Source organism: Vanessa cardui, chromosome 4, assembly GCF_905220365.1.
Source record: "Vanessa cardui chromosome 4, ilVanCard2.1, whole genome shotgun sequence".
NCBI lineage: Eukaryota > Metazoa > Arthropoda > Insecta > Lepidoptera > Nymphalidae > Vanessa > Vanessa cardui.
Genome location: NC_061126.1, coordinates 13,648,822 through 13,672,043, shown reverse-complemented (window position 1 = coordinate 13,672,043; position 23,222 = coordinate 13,648,822). Strand labels below are relative to the sequence as shown.

Sequence of the window (23,222 nt, the reverse complement as noted above, 5' to 3'; positions counted from 1 at the left end):
TAATTTCTAATAATCACATTTTAATGGAATTATAATATGCAAAAGCTGCATATGTATGAATATTCAAATTCGTTTTGACAATAAATATGATTGAAAGTGCTAAATAACTTAAATATAAAAAATTAATGTGCTACAATATATGTGTTTGACTGGTGCATCCAATTTCATTAACCTATACAATCTTAGCTCTAGACAATTTCACATTCCGCTAACCTCTCTGCCCTATGTAGTTTGAAAATTTAATAAATAATAACGTTTTATATAAAACTAGAGAGCAATATTGGCTCAATAAATTGTCCGTTAATATACACAATAAATACTTGATAGATTTTGTATGAATCATGAACACTCAATTCAAACTAAAAATTTCTCTTGCTTAATATTACAAGACAATATAGTTACATATAAAAAAAAAGATATGTCGTTATGTCATGATATTACTCTTCCGGATCAGATGTCACTCGAAGCATCCCACCAGAGTGCAAAACCAAACTATCAATACCATCAATATTCCTGTCTCCACCACGCACCAGTCGGAATGCATTAAGTCAAGCTAAAAGCGTATAAATCTTACTGGGATAATACCTTAACTTAATCAGCACATTCTCGTCTGTTAACAGGAGATCAATGATGAGATTTTTTAACATACAAACTTTGTTGGCATAAAGTATCATGCCTTAGTCTATGGTTACTACTTGTGATTTTTTAATATCATGTCCTACATAATGATGCAAATCTAAAGCGATACGTATTATTCGTTAATTGAAATCTAAAAATCGTATTTAATTACTACAGAATTTATTTCTATAAAATTGGAGCTTCACCAACAAAGTCGTAAGAGTATAAAAACATACCAGCCGTATGGGACCTCTTTGAAACATCAAAGTATTCATGGTAATTTCATACCTGGTGCTGTCAACACAATGTAATGTCCACAGTTGGTATTGTAACATACCAGAAAGTGCTGCAATTATTAAAAACACTAATACTACAGCAATTACTCCTTGTCGCCCTCTGCGTCTTCGTCCTCCCTTTGGAACTCGGGGCCGGGAGTTGCCCCATCTTCGAATACTATTTCCTCTGGATTCGGAGCACGGGGCAGGAAAACTTGACCCGGGCAGATCTTCTTATAGATTTCCTCCGCCTGAAAACATACCGTTAATTATATTTTGTGAAGAAACTAAATAACGAATAATTCGGTTATAGAAAATAAGATAGCTTATGTCACGTTAGGTATTACATTCTTGGATTGGATCTTTTTTAAACTAAATAGTATACTCGTACAGACACCAATGGTTTCAATTACTTGTATTAAGACAATAGGCTCAAGCGGATTATACAATATTAATAATCCAGATCACCCAGTGGTTATTACGCGTGCCTCTTAACCGATGATTGCGGGTTCAAATCCAGACTAGCACCAATGTTTTTTTTGTGCTTAAACAGATACATAATATCTGTAATTCATCTAGTGGTCGGCGGGTATACGAACAAATTGTAAAACCGTGCCTAACCCGCATTGGAACAACATGGTAGGAAGCACCAAGCTTTTTTCTCAAAGGGAGTAGAAACCTTAGCCCAGAAGTGGGAAAATTATAGGATATTCCTTTATTCTACTATTATTTTAAATTAAACTAAAATTATGTGTTTGTTTTTGTGATTATTTATAAGATCAAACGAAATCACTTACGTAATAAATAATGCTATTATAAATTGACTATTATCTCAATAAAACTAATTTCTAGGAACTATTCCACGTCGAATATTAATTGAAACACGTTTTTCACTCGTGATCAAGATATAAATTTTGTTAATTTATCAATAGTTATAGTTCGGGTCAAACGTAAAATAAACAGTCAAAAAAATTATCATCTAAACTTTTTTTTATACCTATGTATTTTTTTTACTTTTAAAAGTATGTTATTGCTATTATTTTTTATAAATAGAAAACATTACCTAAACATATAACTAGATATATAACAGATAACTAGATATTAACAAACATATATAATTTTTATTATTACAATTGACTTTATCTCCGTGTTTGTGATTTGAATTGTCATTATTAGTAATTGTTACTATAAATGAGATCAGACGGGTTGACCGTACATTATGTAACAGATAAAATATACAATGTAATTGTTTTCTATCTTTGTATTGAAACAATTGAATACAATATTTTTATGGTATAAGTTGGCGGACGAGTATATGGGCCACCTGATGGTAAGTGGTCACCATCACCCATAGACAATGACGCTGTAAGAAATATTAACTAATTCTTACATCGTCAATGCGCCACCAACCTTGGGAACTACGTTGTTATGTTTCTTGTGCCTGTAGTTACACTGGCTCACTCACCCTTCAAACCGGAACACAACAATACTGAGCACTGTTGTTTGGCGGTAGAATAACTGATGAGTGGGTGGTACCTACCCAGACGGGCTTGAACTAAGCCCTACCACCAAGTATAAATTAAGAAAAGCTTTTACACGACGTATGTTTTAATTTCAATATAACTCCTTCATTCATTTTATATACATTGCAAAGAAGTTCCTTTAAGCGGCTGGCAGTAGAGTAACTATAATATAGGTGATGAACTATGTGATCTATACATCGAATCACAATCGAATCTAAAATCGGATATCGTTCGAGTAACAGACGTCATCGACTTTACAGTCGCTTTCACCACATATTAAAAATAGAAAAAACAAAAATATCGTTTCGATTGCATTCGTTTTGTCTTGTCGTTCGTTTTGTCATGAGAAAGGTGTGAAACGAATATGAAACCGATTTCGAAATCACATTCGTTTCAACTCTTTCTCACAAATCGTGTAATGCAAAGTTATTCAAGCAAAGGGCGGCATGTGAAATCAAATATCAACATCGATATTTAATCCAAATATAAAAACAAAACATGACAAACAAACATGAAAACAGCTACCGACAGGAAAAAATGGAGGCAACTGGTGGAGGCCTATACCCTAAAGGGGCCATGACATATTTAGCTTGTTAGCTTGTAGAATTTATTTAGCTTAATTTACTTTTTTTACTGTAACCCATGTCTTGGATTAATAAAGGCTTTTTATCATATTTATTATTATTATAAAAACAAACGATGTCACAATAATCGGGTACCGTCCAAGCCTAATAGCAGAAATCGTCACGTAAAGAAAATGAGTTATGTTCCCGTATCCCTTTCTTTCTCGCACAATCTATCTTTTGTATACGGTTTAATATAAAATTATTTAAAAAAAAATTACTCGGAATTTAAATGACTATTTAATCACTGTTAACATATTTAACTGTGTTCTTTTATTTAATACATTATTTACACATATTTAAACATATGTTACATACATTATTTAAACATATGTTTAATACATTATTTAATACAATGTAAACCTGAAGCGATACCATAAACATAATAAATATTAAGCAATCCAAACTTGTTGTTTAAGTTTGGAAGTTATCCGTATCTCCCTTGAGCCTGTAACTATACTGACTCGCTCACACTTTAAATCAGAACACATCAATAGTTGTAAATTCACTCATTTAGAGCATTCGTGTTTATTTTTCAATTTCTATAGTAAAATGTATGTTAACGCATTAAAAGATACCAAATAATATATGACGTTTTAAGGCAAACATTAAAATCCATGCCTTAACTTTGACAGGGAGAGGATATTTTTAATTTTTTTTTTTAATTAACAACATCCTGTAACATTATCGGAGACATTGTTATATAAACAAAAGCGGGTCAATATCTTACGGACAAAATAGGTCAAACGTTGCCGTTCCAGACTATTTATTCACAAAATAATTAACCTAAAGTGACGTCGGCTGAAGTCAAAGGGGACTGTGCGGGGAGCGGGAAGGCCAGCGCTCGCGCTTTCGCGCGGCGTTGCCGTTTTTACAGGTTATTGAACTAATTTTGCAGTGTTTTACTTTATTTTAATTCCTATGTGACTTATTTGGTGTTAGCATATTTATTTTAATATGATCATATTTTATTGTTTTAATGTATTAAAGTATTATCAGCATAAATAATTCGATTTAAATAGTTGTTACAATTTGCGTTGATTGTCAACATCCGGTTTTGACTAAACTAAATTGTTTTTAAAATGGATCGAAACCGGATGTTGCTACAGTCGGAGGAGGGGCGTGTAAACATTAAATACAAGGAGTAAGCCTAGAAATGGTCATTCTTACTTTAATCGTCGAATTGGAAGGATCGTGAACCACTTCGGGAGAGATAAAGTATTGATTGTGAGGAGAGTTTTTGTATTATTCCAACATCTCAGAAGTGGGATCTCCCATATTGGTTACATAAATTCATTTTCTTACTATTTGTTTATATTAACGACGAATATTAATCGTCGTTTTATATAATGCGGTGGCGTTGGCGCTACACTGTATACGATCTAGAGATCTAAAGCCAGTGGCGTAGCTAGGTGAGGAAGGGCCCCGGTGCATCGAAAAAAAATCGGGCCCTCTCTTTTCCATCTCTCTTTAACTAATAATTACCCTTTAAAATTATAGATACATTCAAATACGAAATCTTGTGCGCAGGGTCGTGATTCTCTAGCTTCAGAAAGTAGAGGTTTAGTTTAGAGGGCCCCCTGAACTCTGGGGCCCTGGTGCATTGCACCACCTGGCCATACGATAGCTACGCCACTGTCTAAAGCTCACAGATGTACTAATATTACCACTAAACAAGAAAGGAGGTCAAAGGACCATATTCCATCACGGTATTGTGAGTTGGAATTTCATCAATCACAAGCAGGATACCTTACGATTTTCCTTTAACTTAAACGTAGTGAAACAAACACAATTACAATCCAAAAAAAACAGTAGCAACATCTAATGCTATTCGCACTTACAAAAACTGACTAGTTGAAACTAACCAGACTGGCATGTACGTAGCCTAACTATAACTACCTATATATTACTAAACATATTTTTTCGGTGCAATTGAGGTTATAAGTTACGGTTGGCATAGCGATGCGCATGCGCGACAAACACGTGTCATCGATAATATTGCGGTGAATGACTTACACTCTCGTGCTTACTTATTGCGAATCACTAGCTTGAACTATTGCTATTATAAAATATATGTTATTTATTTCTATTCAATCAGCATTTGAATACTTAATTAATTTTTGCACGCAATATAAATCTGTCAATGTAAATATTTATCTACAATGCTTTACTTATAAAACGATATCAAAGCAACACCAATTACAAATGTATCACAATAATAACAAATAAATAATAAATGAATAGTTCAGATATATAAATAATGATGACAGTTCAAAAACGTTAATCGTTAAAAAGGTAACTCGTAAACTTAAAAACAAATTTTTGTAAAAATCTACAAATTAAAATTCGTTTGAAGGCTGCGTGTGTGCTTGTGTGCGTGGATGTATGTGTGCGTGTGTGCGCGTGGATATGTGTATACGTGTGTGTGTGTGCGTGTGCGTGCGTGCGTGCGTGCGTGCGTGTGTGTGTGTGCGCGTGTGCGTACCTGGTGCACGGCGCGGTCGTAGTCGAGCGCGGCGTCGGGCCCGGCGCACACGTGCACGCAGTCCGTGCCGCTGGTCACGGCCGCGCTCGTGTCCTTCACGTTGTAGAACAGCGACCACAGGCACTGCGGCGACAACATCACATCACGTCAGAAAACACTACATATGTATTTCGACACCAACAATCTATACTACGCTATCTCGAGAGTGTGCGCACACTCTTCTTATAATTGTTAGCGTAATTTAAATCGTTTTATTACAAAAATTGCCTTTAGTGAGCGTTTTATATAAAAATTTAATACATATTAAAAAAAAAACAAATTTTAAACAACTTCACATAAGAAAACTATTTTCACTAAAATTCGAGTTAGCGTAGTATAAATTGTTGGTTTCGAATTCAAGTGGGCCGAATGGAAGACAGCTGAAAAACATTACCATTGGTCTCCAATGGTATATATTAACCAATTCTTAACGTCGCAAATGTACCTTAAATGTAACTAAAATGTAATGTCCCTTCGAACTGGAATATAACAATATTAAGTATCGCTAATCGCTTGTACTGCTCTGTTTGATAAATCTAGTAAATAGGTAAAAGAAGTCCCTAAAGAGAAAGTTATTTTTTATAAATTTATGCCTAACGCGTATTCAGGAGTGGCGTCCTGTTTGGAAAAGAACTCTGAACCATTAGAAGCCAAATTTACGTTAGATTAATACCAAATTCTGTCTCCCTGGTATATGATATTTTGTCTCGTAATCTTCTTTCTACAAGTAAGTCTTCGAGGAGGATTCCACACGAGGATATTTTTGGACACTTTCGCACTCAAATGAACATGTCATTATGATAGTTAGTAATCCCATCTTAATCGAATTTGGCTTCTTATGGTTCAGAGTTCTTTTCCAAACAAGACGCAAATCCTGAATCCGCATTAAGAACAAATTTATAAAAAATAACTTACCTTTCAGAGAATTCTTCGTGTGGATAACAGTAAGAACAGAATCCTGCATTATTTACTGTAGAACATGATGTGTGTGCTGTGCTCTGTTATAGAGAGTTTCTCGGATTCGCTTATTAAAACTTTATTTAGGCTATATTACAAAATGTTTTATTTATAACTTAGCTATTGAACTGTTTATGTTTCTAAATTTTATTTTAAATTTGTATTAAGTCAGTTAAGTAAGTTTTTTATCATTGGTTGTTATTTTTAGTTAATTTTGTGGGAATTTTAAAGAGCGACCTTTATTACGAATTCGTTCATGTTCGAATACGAATTTCCACAAGCGTCCTTTCTGGTCATTTTATTTTGAATGATTTGAAATAATGTCCTTCTTTTTATACATTTTTGGAAAGCTAAGAAAACGGTTATGTTTTTAAAATAATCTGCAGGCCAAGTTTCATAATTATTTTTTCAGTTTTTAAAAAATAAATTTTTTTTCAAATAATTTCGTTTTCCTTCTCGCATTTTTAAATTTGGACCGATAATTATTGTTCAAATATTGACAAACATCCAGTGTTTAATCATTTTTATAAAACAAAAGAAAAAAAAGAATTGATACTTTTTTTAAAATAAATTTTTGATGTTGTATTTTTGACAATTTTTGAAAAAAGCTAAAAAACGTGATAACTCGTAAATGGTTCACAATGGTAAGTTTACCCTGGAAACACGTAGCGAAAAACTACAATTTAGAAGAATTTAGATTGTTTTCCCAAAATGGCAACCTCATTTAAAGTAGGGGAAATCCATTTTATCTTACCAGTACGCTTAGTCCTTTATTGAAAAAAAAGGTACCTACTTGTTTTTTAAGTGATAGACATTAATTCCTTTGTTACTATTTATGATAAAAAATGTGATATTTCAACATTTGCATTTCACATTTTTAAGTGTTTACAGAATGAAAGTTGCTACGTTTTTTTAGCCTGGATTATTATTAGCCATCAGATATATATCGGATATATATAAAAAATTCGGATTATTGATATTTATTATAAAAATCGTATTTTTTCAGACCATGGTTTTTAATGTTCGCCAATTGTCAAGCTTAACAAGATACTTAACATATGGACAGCAATTTTAGTATAAAAATATTTATTGTTTTTAAAATAAAATTTAGACAACTTACAGAACGACATACTTGCGGTTTCGTACCGTTTCCTAGTGTCTATTGCCAGTCAATGGCAGGAGAAGATACATACACTACTTTTACTTTGAATTGTTATACAAGGCCTTATATCAAGATATTATTATCTATATATAACGTATTCTTGATAAATTAATTTTTAGTACATTGGCGACGTTACCAATTCATTACGAGTAAAATCAAACTGAAGCAGTATTCACACTGTGAACTCTAAATTAAGATATGTTAACAGTTACACAGTAAAGATACAGTATTTGTACTCAAATCAAATCAAATCAAAATAAACTTTATTCAAGTAGGCTTTACAAGCACTTTTGAATCGTCATTTTACAATTAAGTGAAGCTACCACCGGTTCGGAAAGTAGATTCTACAGAGAAGAACCGGCAAGAAACTCAGTAGTTACTCTTTTTTAACATTTAAAAAAAACAAAGTCATATTAATTGAATACAATTAAATTAATATTAATATTACTATATATTATTATTAATAATATTAATATAATATTAATAATACTCAAGGCTTGGGATACACTACACACGAGACTTTCTTTAACAGACCTTGGGTTTATCGGAGGTCTCAGTCTGGTCCCCGCCGGACATATCGAAGATTTTCTCGGCGTATGGCATCAAGTCACTCTGTGCATCTTTCACCTTGTTCGTTACAAAGTAGACCACGACTGTAATAAAAACACAAAAAGGTTTAATACTTAGTAGGATTACAATATTATTACAAGGACGAATATAAGATATTAGTAAAAAATAGATATTAACGAGAAGAGTAATTGACAAAAGGTTATATCAGCCAAAAATAAATAATTACTATGTGGAAAGAAAAACTAAATATACGGTACCAAAATTATTCAATACAAATGTTATGCTAAGACAAAAAAATGAAATAAGCGGAAAACTGTTAAAGTTTAAGTTAAGGGATTTGTTTCTCGATGAAGAAAAAATGTCGCCATTAAATTTAAGCTAATGTTTATGTGAAGTGAATACTATATCTGTATTTATGCTAAAAACATTTTATTTATTTTTTGTAATAACGCGTCTCGCCGTTAAGCTTAACAGCTTGGCGAGAACTAATTTTATTTGCAAAAACTTTTTTATATCGTATCTATATTTTATTATATGACGTGACATTTGCAGATATCGTCATAAAAAGGTAACTAAAACGAACAATTACTTTCAATACTGTAATACATCAAAATTATTAACTATTTTGGCCCATGTATATCGCCCAATAGCTATAATTTGTAAATCTTAACCGACGGATATCACAACAACAACAGCCTGTAAATTCCCACTGGTGGGCTAAAGGCCTCCTCTCCCTTTGAGGAGAAGGTTTGGAACATATTCCACCACGCTGTTCCAATGCGGGTTGGTGGAATGCACATGTGGCAGAATTTCTATGAAATTTGTCACACGCAGGTTTCCTCACGATGTTTTCCTTCACCGCTGAGCACGAGATGAATTATTAAGACAAATTAAGCACATGAAACAGCGGTGCTTGCCTGAGTTTGAACCCGCAATCATCGGTTAAGATGCACGCGTTCTAACCACTGGGCCATCTCGACTCGGATATCACAGTGAAGAGTAAATAATACATATTTAATATTTGATCAAAAAATAGCAGTATTGTTTCTTGGTGAACAAAAATCAATAGCAAACATTATTTTTGTTGACAATCTTAAAGCTTACGTTACCTTATTTTGATCAAAAGAAAGCGAATCATAAAAAAACCGATATCTAATTTATAATAATAAAATAATTTTGTACTAAGAAGTAAATTCCTGCACTTTTCATCGTGATAATAAAATTCGTAAAAAAAAAAACAAAAACATGGTTTCTTTTAAATAATAATCATGGCGACCGCGACATAAAAATTTTAGATTTTTTCAAAAAAATAATACATTCCGGAACCCTACATTATCTTTGTAAAACCGACGCGTCCTTAGCGGCTATCGAGAACACTGCACTCAGAAGAGATAAACCATGCGGTAAGTCAATCAGCGTGATATATTTACGGTATAAGAGCTTAGTGTTTTTAGTAATCTGTGCAATGAAAAACAGACAATACAATTTAAATTACATTCGAAGTCCACCACTTGTGTATCGAATTATTTTTTTGGTAAACATTTAACTTTACCAATAAATATGTAAGCCTGTTAAGATAAAATCTTGAAAGATTGATATTTTAAATTAATCAAACGAATTTGATTTCATATAATTTAGGCAAGAAATAATAATTTAGGCTTTTTGTATATATTGTGTATGTTACAACTCGGTAGCGATAGATGGCGTTAATTGAAAATGTCAGATTCCTAAATCGCGCTGTCCAGATATTCGCTACTGGGTATTAAGTGGAATAACAGATATAAGGTGATTCGACTTGTCGACACCTAGGCAATGAATGCACATGTCATTCATCCCTCTCGCGACAGCGTCCAGCCGAGGTCCGGCCTCACAAGAGGCACCTTTAAATCGTTTTCCTGCCCGGTAACAATGTAGAGGCCATTAGGGCCAACAGCTAACACATTTCGAAAAAAAAATAAAAGGTGATCTGCCCGACGACTATTATTTGGTAAAAACATATATTAAGTTATTTTAAAAGATCGCTTTAGTCCGGTTTATCTAGTGTTTCCAATTTTCGCATCGGGTATTAACATTTATATCAAAGTTTTCGCAAAAAATATTTCTCGTACATACATGTACATCTATTCAGTATTATCAATTTAACCTATTTAACACTAAAAATACACGTATTTCTCTTTTAGTCGCCCTAAAAAGTAATTTTAATTAAAGTCGAATTACTGACTTTGATAACAAATATGTTTAATTAGAAGCTAATCACGATAGCAACATTTACGCAGTGATTGTTACCACGCGGTAATATGAATGCTAAACGCATTATATTAAACGCTGAAAAGGCGTTTTAACAACGAAAACTTTAATAAAGATATTTTGTTGCTGTGAATATCGTTTCAAATACATCTTAAAATGTTCAAATGTAACGCTCTACAAATGCTTAAGTAGGAAGCCGAATCTTATATTTCCTCAATTTGTCAGTCAATGACTCATGGTAATTTGAAAGAAAAACTTGGTACTAAAGCACTAAACGAGTGTGCTAGCGAGGTGCAAAAAATAAACCGAACTTGTGCTACGAAAAAAAAACCAAACGTAAACTTGTATAATGACACGAATCAAATAGCCCGACTAAGTCGCCAAACTTCTATTTATATAAACATTTTGATTTTGATACAGTTTTGATTTAGGAAGAGATATCATATACTTGGTGGTAGGGCTTTGTGCGAGCCCGTCTGGGTAGGTACCACCCACTCATCAGTCTACCGCCAAACAACAGTACTCAGTATTGTTGTGTTCCGGTTTGAAGGGTGAGTGAGCCAGTGTAACTACAGGCACAAGGGACATCATATCTTAGTTCCCGAGGTTAGTGGCGCATTGACGATGTAAGGAATAGTTAATATTTCTTACAGCGTCATTGTCTATGGGTAATGGTGACCACTTACCATCAGGTGGCTCATATGCTCGTCCGCCAAACTATACCTTAAAAAAATCAAAATTTTAGGGAAAGTACCTACACATAATCAAAGTAAGCCATTATGACATCTATAAGCGTCTACTAACTCTCAAAGCGTTCATAGAATAGTCGATTCAAAGCTGACAGTATTAATAGTTTATCTACTGATTTTATATGAAACTAGTTAAGCAAAATATCTGGTTATATTGCGTTTTTTTGCCGGTTTTAGTGTAACAACAACATTCAATAAAACGCCAGAAAAAACATTTGACTCATGAATCACTAAGAACACTTCACAACGTTCTAACACTTTATTTATATAAAGCTTTCAATTTATAATTTATTTGTGTGTAAACTATAGCTATATAAATAAATATTCATTCGAATAGTTCTGTAGTATATATGTATTAGCATTTATATTAATATTACAATCCGACCGCTTAAAAATTTAAAAATAACCGAGGTTCCGTGAAATTTCTAGTTTTCAAATGCAAATTAGCGATGAGAGTAAAAAAAAGTATGTTTCACTGAACCCTTTTGGGTTACAGCTGTAGTTATCTACTAATCTAGAGTTACGTATTCTTTAAATTCAAATTTTAAAAGAACAGTTTTTTCCATTGCCAAAACGCACTCGAGTGAATAATAATGCACTCTATTCCTTATCATAACTCGATAGGACAGCACCGATGGAACGGGATAACGCATTACGAGGCAGGGGAGTGTTAACATTGCAATCAACGGCTAATGAAAATTTAGTGACCGAAATGGTTTGAACCCAAGTTTGGACCAGCTTTGAACCCCAAACCTCGAGATATCAGCTTTATGAGCTTCTAATTTATTTATTTTTTTATGGTATAGGTTGGCGGACGAGCATATGGGCCACCTGATGGTAAGTGGTCACCATCGCCCATAGACATTGACGCTGTAAGAATTATTAACTATTCCTTACATCGTCAATGTGCCACCAACCTTGGGAACTAAGTTGTTATGTCCCTTGTGCCTGTAGTTACACTGGCTCACTCACCCTTCAGACCGGAACACAACAATACTGGGCACTTTTGTTTGGCGGTAGAATAACTGATGAGTGGGTGGTACCTACCCAGACGGGCTTGCACAAAGCCCTACCACCAAGTAAAAATATAAAATTCTAATTCAATGAAAGTCATCAATAATAACTAATAGATATACACTGAAAAAAAAAACCTTATGAAATACGACGATTACGATTGGTTGAAAATACTTACAAAGTCCCTTAGGGCAGGAGCCGGTCGCAGGGCCCACCTCCAAAACGGTCACACAGGTTTGTTCGTCGTTGAGCGGCGGGAACCGGAACAGTGTCAGTGGTTCCTTCTCGCTCGCCATCATCGTTCCGTTTGTTATGAATATAGCCTTTGATATGTCACAGGTCTCTACCGGCTCCGACGATATGAAATCCTTCGGGCATTCGTCGATGCCGATGACCAAGTGGTCGCATTTCAGAGTTTTCAACTTACTGCCGACCACCACGACCGACTTGCCATCATCGTCGGTCTTCGTTTCGACGGAGTCGATTGGTTGATTCAAACAATACCAACCGCCGAAGACTGCACACAATCTTTAAAAGGAAATAATAACAATACATTACTCTGATCCCACTGTAAGTAGCTAAAGCACTTGTGTTTTGGAAAATCAGAAGTAACGACGGTACCACAAACACCCAGACCCAAGACGACATAGAAAACTAATGGTAATCTACATCGACTCAGCCGGGAATCGAACCCAGGACCTCGGAGTGGCGTACACATGAAAACCGGTGTACACATCACTCGACCACAGAGGTCGTCTTAACATTACAATTCGATATCATATTTACGTATATAATACACCAGGCAAAAAAATTGCCTAAGATGACATTTCTTGGATTTCAATTTTGTTTCATACCAAATTTCATCTAATTCGGTTCAGCGGTTAGGTAGCGAAAGAACGACAGACATACAGAGTTACTTTCACATTTATAATATTATAAGTATAGATTTTTTCGCACGCTTATTTGCATCTAATATTAATTCTAACCTTATATTATCATATTTACCTTACTTTAATCAATTTTGTTACATTCTATATTACAATGAAATCGTAAAACCGATTAAATGATACCAAAAACGTCGGTTTCATAACAAAATGTCAGTCGTGCATCATGCAATGCTAGAAAGTCGACTTATTTTCGAGTGCGCTCGAACGATGCACATCTGGGTCAATAAACCTCTCGCCGCAACACTTTCATGGTTATTTTGCACTCAACTTTAATGTTACAAGTGAATGACAACAAATTTAGGAGCTCGTTATTCATTTCATATTTAAAAAATAATACAATTCTTTTTTAATAAAAAAATATAGACCTTCAATTAAAAATTACGCGTTATTAAGCTATGATTTATAGATATTATATACGAATTAATTCCAATAGAAAGAGTTGTATGTTACAGTCAATAGTCAAAGAGAGATGATAGATTTTGCTATAATAAATAAAGAGTGCAAAGATATATTTTCAATCATGTGTTTTATTCGCCAATAAAATCGATTCAATCGAAAGCCGGAGCACAAAATATTTGTATAATCGATATTTCTCACTCCTCCAGTCCGTGTATTGTAAATAAAAATAAACGCCTCAAAGCCGCTCTGAATGAGTCAGGATCGTTACGGAAATTTTATGATGTCGTGTTAAATTTCCTCGGAATTTTTAAAAGTATTTCTGTTTTATTACACTATTCTCTCAAGTTTCAATCAACGTACATACTTTCATTGTTTAACTGTTATGTCATATAAAATAATTTTAATCGAATTTAACTATGTATAGTTTTTTTAAAGATATAATTGTGTAACACAACAGATGACGTAGGGGTATATATATTTATCATAAATATTAATGTCGACTTATAAACTGCTAGTAGATACTAATAAAAGAGATTTCTTTATTTATTTTTTTATTTTTTATTTTATGGAATAGGTTGACGGACGAGCATATGGGCCACCTGATGGTAAGTGGTCACCATCACCCACAGACAATGACGTTGTAAGAAATATTAACTATTCCTAACATCGTCAATGCGCCACCAACCTTGGGAACTAAGATGCTATATCCCTGGCTCACTCACCCTTCAAACCGGAACACAACAATATTGCGTACTGTTGTTTAGCAGTAGAATATCTGATGAGTGGGTGGTACCTACCCAGGCAGGCTTTCACTAAGCCCTACCACCAAGAAAAAAAAAAGAATCTTTGTTAGTGCGCTAACTGAAACTACTGAACTAACCTTCACAATCCATAAAAAGTATACTGGAAAACGCAGCGCGTTTCGAAGAAAATTCATGTACGTATATCATATTGTTACATAAGTAGCAAAATATCTAACGTCTCGCAGTCCCACCCGCTTTATCTCGAGACTATTGACGTGACAAGCTTGAGTTTTATATTTAACTAGCGACCCACTCCGGCTTTGCACGGGTACAATACTAATACTAAAAAAATATACTACAGAAATTGTTTATTTACATCACATCAGAAACTTCTAAAATTATCAGCGTTTCTTTACTATATTGTCCATGTATTATATACCTTCCTCTCGAATAAACATCTATTTTAAAAATAAACTGCATCAAAATCAGTTGCGTAATTTTAAAGATCTAATCTTATGCATAGGGACAGAGTAAGCGACTTTGTTTTATACTATGTAATTTAGTAATGATAAATATTTTACGAACATACCTATCGTTTCATATTTCTAACACTATGATAAAGAATAACGGATCTGCGAATGAAATAAAACTATGAATTTCTGTCGTATCCTATGTGATTAAAATATATTTTTTAAAATGATTAATAAGTCCCGGAAAACTAAAGTAAAATACACATTGTTTATAAGATTATATCGACAGATATGTTATCCCTCATCATGAGACGTCAAAATTCATGTGTGTAGGAAGCACTTTGATAAAAATACCTCCAACGATGTTTTTGAATGATGTGGAAGTATTCTGTTAGAAGAAATTCGAAATAAACCGCAGCGTTAAAAATCATATGCGATATTGACTATACCTAATATAAATATAAAATACATCGATACTCGATTTCACGAACGAAATACGAAGTGAATTATTTCAGAATCGTATTGTTGGCTAGTTAGTTTGATGGTTATTCGAATAAAGTAAACTTCAATTACATATGTTATATGACTTTCCAAAAAAGGAGTGTAATTTATTAAGGTTAATCTACTTGTGTATGTACTACAAATGTATGTGAGTTTCTTTATTGTCATTACTTCAAATAACTAAACAGATTTGAATGTGTGAGTATCATTAGAATCTTTACAGCATATCCAGTTCCCCGGAGTTTAAATTAAGACATTAAATCACCTAATAAATAGCTTTTCTTGTATTATCATTATTTTCTCATAAATATATGTAATTTTTGTCTTACCGGCAGAAACACTGAGGTATTTCTCCACTTCCATACATCGGCCACAGAAATGGAGTGTTCCCATAACGTCCGAGGCTCATGAGGAACTTCTTACATTCCCTCACGCCCTCCATGCACGGCATGCGCTCGGTACCGCCGGCGATCGCGAACAGTACGTAGTGGATCAAGTTCGGTGTCAGACCCTTATGGGTTAAGTATTCTTTGAAGGTTTTATCGTTCCAGTCTATAGGAAAAGAGTTTAGTTTTAAATTATATATCATATTTAATAAACTATTTATAGTAATACTATTTACTTGGTGGTAGGGCTTTGTGCAAGCCCGTCTGGGTAGGTACCACCCACTCATCAGTTATTCTACCGCCAAACAACAGTACTCAGTATTGTTGTGTTCCGGTTTGAGGGTGAGTGAGCCAGTGTAACTACAGGCACAAGAGACATAACAACTTAGTTCCCAAGGTTGGTGGCACATTGACGATGTAAGGAATAGTTTATATTTCTTATAGCGTCATTGTCTATGGGCGATGGTGACCACTTACCATCAGGTGGCCCATATGCTCGTCCGCCAACCTATAACATAAAAAATAATAATAATAATAATAGTCTTCTAACTTATTTTCCGCCACTCCGTATTATTTTCTAGGCGGCTGAGCAAATAGGCCACCTAATGATAAGTGGTCACTTCTAGGGTTGTTACTACACCTAAGATGAGGTATTTACCTGTAGCTACAACGGCTTACTCATCCTTGAAACTGGAACACAATAGTTCTAAGCAATTCTGTTTGGCGGTAGAATATGTGGTGACTACTGGTGCCTACCAAACCTTACACAAAACCATATAACCAGCAAGCACTCTCTAATACCAATGGGTAAGTAATGCGTCACGACTGATAAGAGACCACAGCTTAATGTGCTATTTGATACTCGGAAATATAGACACTGCCAAACCTCATAGCTGCAGGATACTATTAAAAAAATCTTAAAAGAAAACACTAATTTGGCCCGGGATTCGAACCCGGTTCATCTAGCCTAATTAATTAACCGCTTCGTTAACACTAATTTATAAAAGGTTGCTGGAGTATCGAGATTGTTCAGTATTAAGATAGCTATATACTTTTCAGCCCCACGTGACAGTAAAGTTTTACTACGCATAATACAAACTACTTATTAGTAAACTCTGAAATAACCTCTTTAACTTCGACAACATTTATTCATGCATCCATAATAAATAAAAAAAAAATTAACAAAAACCGACTAAAAACAAAACACTATTTTAAAACAAATTAATGTGCACTAAAAAGTAAGAGAAATAATTGCGTATTCAACATATTTTTTAGACTATGGTGAAATGAAAAATATTAGACTACTTAAAAGTCGATTCACGATTATATAATGTAGTTATAATTATTGCTATATTTGGAGTCGGTGAAAGCCAACCCTACAATATATCTATCAAAAAAAAAAAATACGAAACTTATGAATATACTTAAAAATGTGGCTTTAAATGAAGAAAATTAAATAGCTAAAATATCGAAAAACATAGTCACAGTCACAGCTTGATTATTAAGCTGGTTAGTTACAGTCCATAAAGTACAAGGAACCACCTTCGAAAGAGCTGTAATCTACCTAAGTAAAATAACTTTACAAAGAGCTACTAATATGTCGTACATCATAAACACAAAATTTGATTAAAGAATTTAAAGACCGTAAGAAATTCTGCCCCATATCGCACCCTAACTGTGAGCCGTTTAGGAGTTCCATCACTACATAGTATAAAGCAAGGTCGCTTTCTCTGGCCCTCTAAATCTTTAAAACTACGCAATGGATTTTGATGCGGTTTTTTTTAATAGATAGTGTGATTCGAGGAGAAGTTAAGTGTATATAATAAATGAACAATATAGTAAAGAAACACTAATAATTTTAGAAGTTTGCAATGTGATGTTGTAAATAAACAAATTCTGTAGTATATTTAGTATCAGTATTGCACCCATACGAAGCCGGGGCTGGTCGCTAGTTGATTATAATATTCGACTATGACAATTACATGAACATAACCACGTTACGGAAGGTGACTCAAATATATAAATAACATATAAATAAAAGATTCGGCCGAGTACCGCTAACGTGCTTCTCAGAATTGTTCCGTTCCCTTCCTTTCCGTTACTTTGTCATGGACCCTATGCTCGGAACCTTACCAAACTTTCACTAAACTACCCACCCCCTTGAAGTATATCCTTTATAATAAAAAAAGAATTATCAAAATCGGTTGGCACAATTCTAAGTTGTTTACCTATTTATCGCGCACATATATAATGCAAATTTAAGACTTATACCGTTTTCATATGGATACATCATCATAACTGGATAAAATTAAAATGGGACCAAACAAGAGGCACTTTCAAGCAAAAAAAATCGGTTCACCCAGTAAAAAGTGATGAGGTAACAAACAAAAAAAAATACAGACGAATTGAAAAAGTAAACCCAAATCAAACTACATATCTTAAAAGTGTTTCTCGTCATTTAAGGTTTCTGAGTGATATTATTTCAATAAAAAATATGATACTTCATTGGAATGCTGTGAAATTCGATTATATTACCTTTAAATTCGTTGTTCATTTCCTCGTCGTTGTAACCAACGATGGAAGTGAGCATTTTCATGAGCATTCGTTTCTCGACGATGCTGACCGCCTCCGTGGCGAACACGTCGGCGCGGGAGCACGGCACCGGCATCAGCTTGTCGTTGAGCCACGTGAGGACGCGCGTCACACATCGGAACTCCGCGTAACGAGCGATATTTGACGATATCAGAAGTTCGACCAGTGGACCTCGTGAGAACAGCAACTAAATAAATATTTCATCAGTCAGACATTTTTTTTTTATGGTATAAGTTGGGGAACGAGCATATGGGCCACCTGATTGTAAGTGGTCACCATCACCCATAGACAATGACGCTGTAAGAAATATTAACTATTCCTTACATCGTCAATGTGCCACCAACCTTGGGAACTAAGATGTTATGCCCTTTGTGTCTATAGTTACACTGGCTCACTCACCCTTAAAACCGGAACACAACAATACTGAGTACTGTTATTTGGCGGTAGAATAACTGATGAGTGAGTGGTACCTACCCAGACGGGCTTGCACAAAACCCTACCAAGAAATATACATATAGTGTGATTTCCCTGTGATTTCTTGTAGATTAGATAAGAACGTTTATTACCCTATAATAAGTGTCGTTGATTAATGTTTTGATTTAGTAAGCATATACTCGTATATAATAAGGTATTTCATTCTGAAAAAAAAGTTTTCGAAAACGTCAGGCAAGCGGCCAGCGAAAAAGTCTACCAAATTAATTCCCTCCTATATAAAAGATACAATGATGCTTCATTGATCCTAAAGAAATGAGATAAGGGAAAATGAATCATAAAAATCAGTTAGTATCTGTAAATAGAAACCGTTAAACTTTTATACATGGATTTGCAACACAGCGCTGACCTGCTTATAAATAAAATTAAAAAATATATAAATTCTTCATTTAAATAGGCTTTGGAATGGTCATTATATACAAGTATATTAAACGTAAATCTATTACGATATGGAATGTAGATTATTTATTTAACTGACTAGGGTTTTACATTTGAAATACCAAGATAAATTTGATTTATTTATTTACTAAACATAACATATCCTGTCTGAGAGTAAATAGTAGTTTAGTTTTTTAGCAAAGGATTTGCATTTAAGAATCGGCAGACTTATATTATTTAGAATATTTGCGGTATTTTATAGAAACGAATACCTTGCCCCAAAGAAGGTTTATTGACTTTGCGGTTTCAGAAACTTGGCGTTATAATAGAATAATATATAAAAATAATGATGATGATTAGATACTAAGAAACAATTTTGTCCATGACCGTAAAATACATCGCCTAATATTTAAAAAAATCTCTTGATATAATGAATACAATAAAAGTGTTTTTGTAATTTGACGTATACAAAAAGGGTTCATGTAATTAAAAAAAAGCATTGGAATAGAAATCGCTGCCTAAAAAATGGTAGTAAAAAACTACGACAAAGACCACTGTTAGTCACAGTTGTATTCTAAGCGTAATGTACTTTACATGACACAAAAAGTGACGCTATAAAACGCGAACCATAGCCAACAAACAGTAAAAGAACTATTGGACTGTCAGGCATTATAAAACATAAACAAACTTTTACCGTTTCATATTTCCACAGTTAATTAGCAAAATTTTATTTTTTAACGCAATTAATATAGAAACTGTAATTACAACTGCATGGTCCGATAATTTACGAAACATATATATTTGAGTTTTTTTTTTTTAAATGGCACTGATTAGCTAACTCATCATTAGATTTGTGATGATTCATAATGTAACATTTTGAGAATTTAGTAACTGTATAAGTTGATTCCTGAATCTTAAGAATATGGAATTTACAAACTATCAAATGTGTATAATTATTGCTAAGGCCTCCTCTCCCTGTTCACGACGCTGTTCTAATGCGGGTTGATGGAATACACATGTGCCAAAATTTCTATAAAATTAGACACATGCAAGTTTCCTCACGATGTTTTCCATCAACGCTGAGCACGAGATGAATTATAAAGACAAATTAAGCACATGAATCAGCGGTGCCTGCCAGGGTTTGAACCCGCAATCATTGGTTAAGATCTAACCACTGGGCCATATGTGGCAAAATTTTTATGAAATTAGACATGTGCAAGTTTCCTCACTATGTTTTTCTTCACTGCAGAGCTCGAGATGAATTGTAAACACAAATAAAACATATGAGTGGTGCTTGCCTGGGTTTGAACCCACAACCATCCGTTAAGATGCACACATTCTAACCACTGGGCCATCTCAGCCTATTTAAATAATTATTGCTTAGCCAAGTTTAATGAGTACAAAAATTTTAATTTGAAAGTTTGCCTTACCTTTGACGTCATGTCAATATTGAACTTCCTGTACTCTGTAGTGAAATCAGCTTGAGACCACACTTTCTTAGCCGGTTCAGCTTTACCATCTTCACTTTCCTCCTTTGGTTCTTCCTGTGGAGGATCCCTATTCGAAACAATAGTACAAGATTCATTTTAATATTTTATGTAGGAAATGTTAATAATTACATTCACTACTAATGTATTATGAACCATTTGAATTAAAAATGTTGTGTTCCTCAAGCCTGTTAGTAACACACGCACTAACTCTTTGCACTTACTCTTCACAGCTACCTTCAAACCAACAAAACAATAAAAATTGGTACTGTTTTCCAGTTGAACAATTAATGAGTAGGTGATATCTACCCAAACAGGATTACAAATATTAAGAATATCTGTGTGTATGTCTTCAGATTTTTTTGTATTCACTAGTATAAGTTGTGTATGAATTATTTAGAAGTACATAGGTCTAATTTATGTTTCCTATACATTTAATTTTTATTAAAAATTAAAGAAAAGATTGTAAAGCATTAATAATGAGCAAATTAACTTACTTATTTATGTACCACTTCTCTTCCATGTTGTACACTTGAGAATGTTTATTTGGCTCAGTTTTAACCTCTTTGATAAATTTCTGCAGCCCGTCAAAATTATAAGAGGCCCATAAACCACCATAGTGGTCACTGCAGTCAATGTGGAGGACTTCTTTGCCAATTCGACTGCAAGCAGCAGCCACAATTGACTCAACCACACCTATTCAACCAATTATTATATAAAGTTAGGTTATGTTCTAAATGCTTCTAATTTTGTTTTACTTGTTTCATATTGACATGATAACCATTCTAATAAGACATATTAGCAAAGGATTAACAATTACGAAATAATACTAATATTCCAATATTAAAAAATATTTATCATAATAGGTGTAACAAAATTTATACATAGCCTTTTTTTTACAATACAGTGATTTTAATGGTAAAATCTGTTTTTTTTTTAAATATCTATGTTAACTTAAAATATTTTTCTTATTTTCTACTAAAAAAAAGAGGGTTTAAATCTTAGAAAAATATCTTACACTAGGCCAAAAATTACGTGTTCAAATTAAAGAGACAATGAACTGCAAATCTACTCCGCAAATATTTAATAAATGAGTAATCCGCAAGAGGCAGACATATCGCTCACACAGACAAAAGCATTGATTTATATTAAATCTGCATAGTTATTCCTTTTCATATTCGTTCCACTGTTTAAAGTAGTTTTTACTTTTACTTAGAAACTGTAAAATGTTAGTCATACAGAACTGCAGAACGAATGAAAAAAGCCTAGATCGATACCTAAGTAGGCTACCTATCGCCATCACACCCGGTATCATTTATAAAAAAAAATATATGTCATACCTGTTCCTACAACGATAACATTGAAGTGGTTCGGTAAATTTTCGTCCATTTTTACTTCTTTAGTACGTCCAGCACAAATTAATTGACTTTTTTAAATATATAAATGAAAAATGTGTCTGCACTGTATAAAGGATTTTACTTTCTCTGACATTTGATGTGTCTGACAGTGACAACTAAGCAACTACGTTCGGATACTATAAGTTTGACAAAATTAATGTTGTTTAAATAATCATTAAAAAAATGTAACATATTTTGAAAATGATAAATTAAAACCTAAGATTAATATCAATTTCTTAAGGTAAAAAATCAATCCAGCCCTTGGCTGTTTTAAGAGCTGCCTAAAGGATCTTAGGTAACCTACCAATACATATCTAGTAACAGTAAATAAACTATTTCAGCATGTATATAGATATGTATTTAGACATACCGAATTTCTGTCAAAATTCTTTTTTCACGTAAGATCTACTGCAAAGACTTTTTCCTAAATAACATTAAATTAAATAAAGATGCGAATTGTGACAAAAATAAACGTTATAGCAGTTGAAGCTGTTTATAAGTAGATTGAGAATAAAAATAGTATAATAATACATATTGATAGACAAGTTTTAAAAATTAGCTTCAACGTGTGATATGAGCGTTTAATCCTAGAAGAATATATTCTTGCAAACTAAATTTATATTCGTTCTAAGAGTATTATAGTTTTAGGTATACTTTTTACTGGAAATTAGTATTTAAAAAAAATGGCCCAGCTCTACTGCAAATTACGTTTAACATTTATGTCGGTAGTAACTTTTTAAATTTAGGCACTGGAATTTGTTATCAGATCCTTGATAACAATTCTTGCTTAATGTAATATGTAATCAATAAGTATTCTATAGTAGCTACTAAGTGCCAAAATTGAAAGTTCTAAACAGTCATGTACAAGATTTATTAAAAAATAATAAATACGTACGACTACGTAGGATGCGGGAGAATTTTTAATTACTGAGGTGTTTTTTAAGAAAACGTTATAAAACTGGAATTAATATAGATGCGTCAATTCACGTCACTTGCGAGTCGCTATTAGCTTTGGCGGTTTGGTGAACCAAAATTTATTGGGTCATATTTAATTTTATTATAGTTTTATGTTCCTCCAAACCGGCAATTGTTTATACAGGAAACCAAAAATGCGATCATCAAAAATGAAACGACAGTTGAGTTGTGTTTTATATTTACAATATTTTTT

General features: G+C 33.4%; 1 protein-coding gene across 1 annotated transcript; it reads right to left on the bottom strand.

Moving 5' to 3' along the window:
- On the bottom strand, nt 1-22,163 carry LOC124544516 (rab proteins geranylgeranyltransferase component A 1). The gene is made up of 9 exons (XM_047123115.1): nt 21,998-22,163; nt 21,155-21,353; nt 20,601-20,727; nt 18,244-18,487; nt 15,652-15,874; nt 12,441-12,790; nt 8,217-8,335; nt 5,525-5,647; nt 1-1,144 (listed from the first exon to the last, which is right to left on the bottom strand). The coding sequence occupies exons 1-9, from the start codon at nt 22,044-22,046 to the stop codon at nt 998-1,000; spliced, it is 1,581 nt and encodes a 526-aa protein (XP_046979071.1). The 5' UTR covers nt 22,047-22,163; the 3' UTR covers nt 1-997.
- Between the last annotated feature and the right edge of the window lie 1,059 nt (nt 22,164-23,222).

What these genes read in the sequence shown, in the direction of transcription:
- LOC124544516 (XM_047123115.1), bottom strand. Translation starts at nt 22,046, where the DNA reads ATGGACGAAAATTTACCGAACCACTTCAATGTTATCGTTGTAGGAACA. An exon ending in AGACCTCCGATAAACCCAAG is followed by an intron (nt 5,648 to 8,216) that starts GTCTGTTAAAGA and finishes TTGTCGCCGCAG; the next exon opens with TGCCTGTGGTCGCTGTTCTA. An exon ending in ACGACCGCGCCGTGCACCAG is followed by an intron (nt 1,145 to 5,524) that starts GTACGCACACGC and finishes GTATGTTTTCAG; the next exon opens with GCGGAGGAAATCTATAAGAA.